This window comes from Bactrocera tryoni, chromosome 1 (assembly GCF_016617805.1).
Source record: "Bactrocera tryoni isolate S06 chromosome 1, CSIRO_BtryS06_freeze2, whole genome shotgun sequence".
Classification (NCBI taxonomy): domain Eukaryota; kingdom Metazoa; phylum Arthropoda; class Insecta; order Diptera; family Tephritidae; genus Bactrocera; species Bactrocera tryoni.
Genome location: NC_052499.1, coordinates 37431386 through 37439573, shown reverse-complemented (window position 1 = coordinate 37439573; position 8188 = coordinate 37431386). Strand labels below are relative to the sequence as shown.

The following is an 8188-nucleotide window of genomic DNA, read 5'->3' as shown; positions in this document are numbered from 1 at the left end:
TTTGGCACATATGGAATTAGTAAGCCTCATATCGTATGAATCAATGATGAATTCCGATCCTCTAGTTGAGTTCTTCATCAGATATATGAAGGTGGTTTTAATATACATACGTAGTTTTCGCTTACGTGAAGTAAAATATAGTCATAAAATTAATGTGTTTATGGCCTATAATATAAGTTAATAAGATGCAAATTTGATTGAAAACTACTCGGTTTCGTCGAACAATGACTAATATATGTATGTACTGCCTCTTGGGTAAGAAAGAACGTGTGCAAAGTTTCAGGAAGATATCTCAAAAATGATGAACAGGTATACGTATAAGGCGAAACCGACTCAGCTCGCCATGATGATCAATTACATATGTACAGTGTCGGACAAAACTCATTGGACTAACTCGAGTCTCACATATATTCCGTCAGAAGAATAATTTTTTTGCAAAAGAAAGATCGCATATTCTATATTAAGAAATCGAATATTCTATATTATTATAACAGAAGGGAATAAAGTAAAAAATTCGTGCGACATAACTCATTACACTTTGTATATCGAAATAACCACTTCCAATGAATTAATTTACCTTTTTCTGGCAGGAAAGGATTTTTGCAGGTACTTATAATTATAAATCGTAGATCATTCTGTTTATTTTATTGAGAAGGGGTGTGTTGTGAAATATATAAACTTTTCCCGAATAATGCTACTAAAGAATTATTTTAGAAAAAAATGTTAAGGGAAACACATTCAACTGAACTTAAGTTATTAATTTTAAGCGAATTCACTAAAAATGTGCGGTAAAGGAGCTTTGCAAAAATTATTCTTTGGAGAAATCAACTGTTACAAAATATATAATGGTGTGGGGATGCTTTTCTGGTCAGGGAGTAGGACCTATTTACAGAATAGAAAGGAATGTGGACGGGTTCCAATATAAAATATACTACAAAACCAAATGTTACCACACGCTATACAAAAAATACACCCTGATTGGTAGTTTCATTATGACAATGACCCCAGACACACCCTCAAAGTTGTGAAGGATTGATTTTTGGAATAATAAGATTATGTTATGAGATGGTCCGACCAGTCTCATTATATGAACCCGATTGAAAACTTATGGGAAATAGTCAATAGGCAAATTAACAGGGAACAGATTTACGGTTATAAAAACAAGCTATTTGATGCCTTAAAACGAGCCTGGAATGGAATAAATGACACACATATTAGTAATTAAATTTCATCTATGTAAAAATTAAAATATAATTTAAAACCAATTTATTTTCATATTTAGCTAAAGTCCGAGGAGTTATGTCGCACGAATTTTTTACTTTATTCCCTTCTGTTATAATTAATAGATCTCACATAAAAAAATTAAATTGCATTGTTTCTTAATATAGAATAAAATGAAAAGTTATGACGGAATATGTGTAAGACTCAAGTTAGTCCAATGAGTTTTGTCCGTCACTGTACATATATACATATGTATATATTTTTAGATCTCTCCGATATTGTCTTCTGGGTGTTACAAACTTAATATATCCTGTTACAAAAATGACCAATATTGTCAGAAGTAACGGTTATACAATAAAGGATAGAAGTAGTTTTAAGATATTTTTAAGGTTCAGGCTATAACTGTAATTGTATCTAATTATAAGGCCACCATTGTATTGAATACCTGTAGAAATTTTGTGTGTACACATTATTTATAGCACAAATATATCACGATATAAGCAGAAAGTGCATTCTACTCAAGGCGAGTATTTGATTTTCATTGTGTACCCCTGCAAAGCACAACTTACATAGCGCGCGCACTTGACCTCCGCTCTGCGTGCGAATCAGCAACCACAATCCAAGTGAGAGTGACAACAAAACGCGCATCAGCATTAAAGATTAACGAGACAATACCGATACACTGATGCATACGTATGCACACAGCTACACAAGCCAACGAACGGACGTACGGAAGAAAACCGCAGGGGCTTGGTATCGGCAACAGCGAGGCCAAAGGAAGGTGCGATGCGGCGAACGTCATTTAATGCCGCAATACATAACTTCTCGGCTTATGCAACATGTTGTGGCGTGTTAAATGCCCAAAAACGACAAAATCCCATTAATCTTTGCCGGCCCTTATATTGCAGCAACCAACAACAGCAACAACAATATGGCGCTGGCGATCAACCACTTGACGGTGTGATGTGAGAGAGAACTTTCACTTTCGCTTTATGCATAAATTTCGGTTTTTTATTACACTTTTACACTTATTCGTTTTTGTTTTTAATTTTTGTAGTTGTTGTTAGCTTTTATATAAAATTATTTCATGGTAATTTACCTAAGGCAAACAAAGTGAAATATAACGGAAGGCATGAGAATAACAGTATGTGTGCACTCAATATAGGTGTTTCGTATTACACATACATGCACAAGCATAGGCAACATAATAAAATATGAATGTCTGCAATAATGAGGGCAACTAAGGAAAAGCTGAGTAAGCATAGTAATAAGCAAATAAGGCAGACCAATTCAATCAAAGTTTTTAATCAATTCGTTATCCACGAAAAGAAAATTAATAAGCAAACAAAAACACACTCTGAGCGGAAGCAACACTTTGCACAGTACTTTGCACAGCAACAAAGATTAAGTTAAAAAAATTACCGGACGATGCGCTGTACCTGTAATACTCTTTTTATACTCTTGCAATCTGCTGCTACGGAGTATTATAGTTTTTTCACCTACCGCTTAGATACAGGGTTATATATACAAGGTGCGTTCCAAAGTAAACAGGACTTAAAAAAAAACAAAAACAGAACAAAATAGTCTCCTTCTGCTTCAATACAGCTTTTTGCACGGTCCAAAAGCATGTCGAATGAGTGTTTTAGCTTGTTGGCTGGTATGGCCGTCAGTATGACGGTGCAAGCCTTTTGAATGACCTCTACGTCTGCATTCCTTTCATGGGCAAATTTCAATGATGATTTCGGCTGATTTTTGATGATTTCACGCACAGCTTCGATGGAATTTTCAGTGATCACGAATTTTGATTGGCCCACATGTTAATCGTCATTTATGTCCTAACTATCACTTTGAAAACGTTGAAACCACTCGTGCACCCTGCTACGGGATAGGCAATCATCGCCATAAACTGGTTTCATCAATTGAAACGTTTCGGTAAAAGTTTTGCCAATTTTAAAACAAAATTTAAGTTTGGCTCTTTCTTAGAAGCTCATTTTCGCATCGATAACACAAACATACCGACACTTAAAACGCAATACTCGTATACTTCACTTCCAATCAATGAAATGTCATGAAATTTTCACTGGACAATCGAGAAAGATAGTAGATTCTAACGAACCAGTCGTCATATAGATGGCGCCACCAGGTGGCGCTAGATTCAAAAACTCCTGTTTACTTTGGAACCTACCTTGTATATATACATATGTATATACAAATGATCAGGATGACGAGAGAAGTTGAAATCCAGGTGACTGTCTATCTGTCCGTCTGTCTGTGCAAACTGTAATTTGAGTAAAAATTTGTATATATCTTGATGAAACTTGGAATGCGCGTTTCTTCATAAAACAAAATTACGAGTTCGTAGATGGGATGGATAAACGTACCAATGCCCTATGGGCCAGCGCACCATTATTTTTGGCATAAAATCAGAGAAAAGTCCTAGATCGCTAAAATTTCGCTCAAATGCTTTTCATATACATATGTACATATTTCATAGACTTTTGTAAAAATGAGGGTAGTCGGAGTACTGCCACTCCTACCCTTCGTAGATATAAAATATTAAAAATTCTGTAATATGCAAACGTTTCAATAGTTTATAAAAATGAATTTATTTTATGCAAAAATGGAGAGCATAAAGTTAAAAAAGTTTATGTTTTTAAATGTTTACGTTTATTAGTGAGTGCATTTCGGGCAAACACAACCGGATTTCCCGACAGCTACAAATTTGTCTAAGGAAGAACATTAATAACAGGCATGTGAGATAATTTTTTAAATGCATTACAATATAACCATACATTATTCCAAATCCTGTTCAATATCAACTTCTAACTCAATAGAATATTCAGAGAGCATCTCTATATCGTCGTCCGAACTACAATTTTCATCATCATCTTCATGACGGGACGTAGAAGCCACGTCTAAATTGTCTGGAACAGCAGGCAACTCTAAAAGTTCAGTAAAAGTTTTAGTACGATTATTTAAGCAGATACTTGATAACAAAGGGTCAGAAGAATCCATAGCTCTATTAAACACATCGACAATATTGTTACTTCGTGCATTTTTCCTCGTATGAGCAATACGATCTTTTTTGTAAAACTTATTTCTTGCTTCTGATGCATTTTCGCCTAGGCAGCCAACTGGTACTAAAGACGCCTCCATTATTTGTGCCGAATGAACTAAAATCTTGTGGATTGTTGCCGAAATTGGGTACCAATCGTACTTATTGAAATATAAATCGGCAGTATCTATACAGAAATCATTGAACTTTTTAAAATTAATGCGAAATTCCGAAATCGACACCAGTATTATATGAAAATGTCTCAATAGATCAATGTCAACATTAGTAATTGATGCAAATAGTTCTAAGTTAGCGAACACTCTTCTAGCCGTATTCCCGTCGTTTGTTGAGCCACATCCATTTGACTTAGGTTTGTCAATATGCAATCCCATTTTCTCCCAAAAATTTTTCTGAATTTCCTGTTTTCTTTGCTTAATGGTATTTTTGTCTTCCGGATTCCTTACTTGCCACTTTTTTATACCGATTCTATACGAAAGATGTAATACAAATTCCAGAAATCGTATCCAAGCATGTAATGGACTGACGCTGTACTTTAAAGTGCTTGGTTTTGGTTCAAAAACAGGAGATTTTAAATCTCTTATAGACATAAATTGTTTCGGACTTGCACCACAAATAGGACAAGATTGAGTAGAATTTGTTCCGGTTAATATGTTCAAAACCTTGCCATCTATCAATATCATATTTAAATCTTATCTAATGATAATTTCCGTACCATCTTACAAATCCCATTTTAACGGCGCTAAACTAGATATTTGCAGGTCTAATTTATTTTTTTTTCAGCTAGAATATGTTCTTTAGTTTCTTTAACGTACTCAATTTTAATTGGTCTGCAAAACCGTATGGATTGAGGGGTGCGGTTAAGTCAAATGATCTGATTCGAAAATGATATTAATTTAAGAGGTATAATTGAGGTTACAAAGAGGGACTGATCAAAGGGCTCAGGCGTGTTTCGTTAAACATCTGTTTGAACATACTCTGTCCTGTTGAACCATCGAAACCGTAGCTAAATATCAATGTAGCTTCATTTATATCTGAGAGTTGTTCAATAACTTCTTTTTGTAGCAATAAAATTCTTTTGGCAGTGTGGTCTACCAGTTTTTGTAAAGGATCTTCTACGTAAGTTTCACAATTCGTTTTCCCCTCTGGCCGGCAGTGAAGCTTGCATTCAATTAACTTATTGTACGCAGGGTATATGACGCAATTACGAGCTTTGTTAAGTAATCGCATGTTTACGTACTGTTGCTTGCTCAAGTCATTCTCTAATAAAAACCCTAAAGCTTCTTCTGCAGATAACGCAATTGGACTTTTCGTTGTAGAAACAATAATTTTTCTTAATTTTCGATTGCCTTGTCGGAGATTTAAGCGACTCTTTCAACACAAATCTTAAATCAGGTTCATTTGCAGATCGTGCTGCATTAGAGGCAGCGTGAACTAGTAGCATAAGGTCATTTTGTTGCTCCGAAGACACATCTGAGGCCAGTTTTCTCTTCAAACGATCACTCGCCGCACCATAACTAATTTGTGGTCTTCCTCTTTTACATTTGCGACCAATTATGAAATTTGTCCCACCCTCTAGCCATTCATTATTATATTGCTTAAAGCGAGTTAATGACCTTTGGTATTTGTTCCATTTTCGATTTATGAGTGAACAAAGATTCTCAATTTTCTTTTTAAATGCTTCCAATTCTTTTTCATTTACATTTTTATTTATTTCATGGATAATCCAATTCTCAACTACATCTTTATTTTTCTTATTTTGTAGCCACATATTAAAAATATCTCTATTTTTGAGGTTAATCGATTCTGGAAATATACATTATTTCCATCATTCGCAAATATTCGCAAAAATTTTAATTACCACATGAAAGTACACATTATCACCTTTAACCTGATATATTGCTTATACAAAAGGGACCAAAATGAAGTAACGCTCACATCCACAGAACACAAACACGATTGATAAATTTACACAACAAAACCACATACTTACACGTAATTAAAACTCGCTCACAACAATGATTAAACAAATGCTAGCTATTCCATTTTATATAAAATACCTTGATAACTATTTTCCATTTTTAGAAAGAAAAAAATGTTCACCCAAATGTTCAAACGGCCAGATTGAAATTATACCAAAAATATATATGAAGGGAGAAATTTGTTGCCGCCGTTCAAGATCGTTAATAAAAATTTTAAACAATGAAAATCAAAGAAAATGCGAAATTTAAACATATTTCATGAAACGTTTTGTAATTTGATGCATAATAGAATTCATTTTCTATTACAAATGATTAAAAACATTCATTAATTGACAACTGACAGGCTTAATTCACCTTATTAAGTATTGAAAGATCGAAAGTCAGTTGTTTTAATATATCATAAAATCATAAAAAAGGATTTAAGTGATTTCGCCATATATTAAAAGTCCAATATATAATAATTTGCAATCGTAATAAACTTTGGGTGTTTTAATTTAAATGTCCAAAAATTCTTATTTTGTTCGATGTGGCCACAATGTTATAAAAAACGCTTATTTTGAGGCGCTCTCACACTGGAATAAGTTGGGCATCCCATTATCCCTGCTTGCGTTTTGAGTTATTATTCTTCATACGAATCACGAAAAACCATATGATTGAAATGTTATCTTTGAACGTACGGTAAATGAATAGGATTGCCATCTGTCCATATAAATTTTTTTTTTAAATAAGTATAGTGGTATTAATTATATGTATTAATTTTCTTTTTTGAATGATGCAAAAAAAATCGTCTTTTGCCAAAATAAACCGGTCCGCTGGCCAATAGTGCAATGTATAAAAATACATAACTAAGCGCTAAATCAAGACTGTAATTTGTCTAAAGGGATCACATTAGCAAGGGACATCTGTGCGCAAAAAAATTTTGAAAAAGTGTGCTTGGCCCGCCTTCTAATAAGTTTAATGCACATATCTCCTAAACGAGTAAACCCACAACAACCACGTTTGATTGGCACGAATATTGCAGAAATCCCAACCGACAGTGCGAAAATGGATGAAATCGGAAGATAACCACCCCCACTCCCATACAGCGGTACTGTCAAAAACTATTAAAAGCGAAATAAATCAAGAACTTAAACCATGTAATTTTACATCCGAGATCGTGAGCATGAGAGGGTTTTATGGGAGCCAGTGTGAAAATTGGACGATGGGCGTGATAGCGCCCCATATCTCAGGACTAATATTCTAATATTCCCATACTAGAGCATGAAAATGGGTGAAATCGGAAAAAAACTACGCCTACTTCCCAAATAGTACATTTTTAAATTCAACTTGATTATTTCACTCTCCAGAAGAAATCAATAAAACGAAATAAAAGTATTCACGATTAATGCCTTTAGTGTATGTCACCATTTTACCAAAAATTGTTCAAATTCCCCAAAAACTGTTTAAGCCCCTAGTTATCGAATATGTGGACCCCAGTACCTACAGTTGAATTTTGTTCCAAAATATCGGTCAATGTCTAAGTTATACATATAATTGAAATTCAGGGTAAATAAACACTTATTTGAAACATGGAGATTATTATAATAGGTTGTCAAAAAAGTCTTGCGGTATTTCGCTAGTTGGCGCTAAAAGCGAGTAGTTCTAGTTTTATTCGTCGCATCGGTATACCTTTTTGGAAAGCTCATATCACGCGTTAACACGTGTTTGATTGATTGCCGTTTCTTTTAAGTCGTTCGTGAGTTTTAGCGTCGCAAACATGGAGCAAAATAAAGAGAAAATACGGCATATTTTACAGTACTACTACAATAAAGGCAAAAATGCATCTCAAGCCGCCAATAAAATTTGTGCAGTTTATGGACCCGATATAGTTTCAATTTCCACCGCACAACGATGGTTTCAACGTGTAGAGGTG

The 8188-nt window shown here is 34.3% G+C and overlaps 1 protein-coding gene across 1 annotated transcript; it reads right to left on the bottom strand.

The window, feature by feature from the left end:
• Nucleotides 1-3892: 3892 nt before the first annotated feature.
• LOC120766910 lies at nucleotides 3893-7498 on the bottom strand. The gene is made up of 3 exons (XM_040092658.1): nucleotides 7423-7498; nucleotides 4316-4463; nucleotides 3893-4282 (listed from the first exon to the last, which is right to left on the bottom strand). Exons 1-3 carry the CDS (start codon nucleotides 7496-7498, stop codon nucleotides 4015-4017), a joined length of 492 nt encoding a protein of 163 aa, XP_039948592.1. The 3' UTR covers nucleotides 3893-4014.
• Nucleotides 7499-8188: the final 690 nt, after the last annotated feature.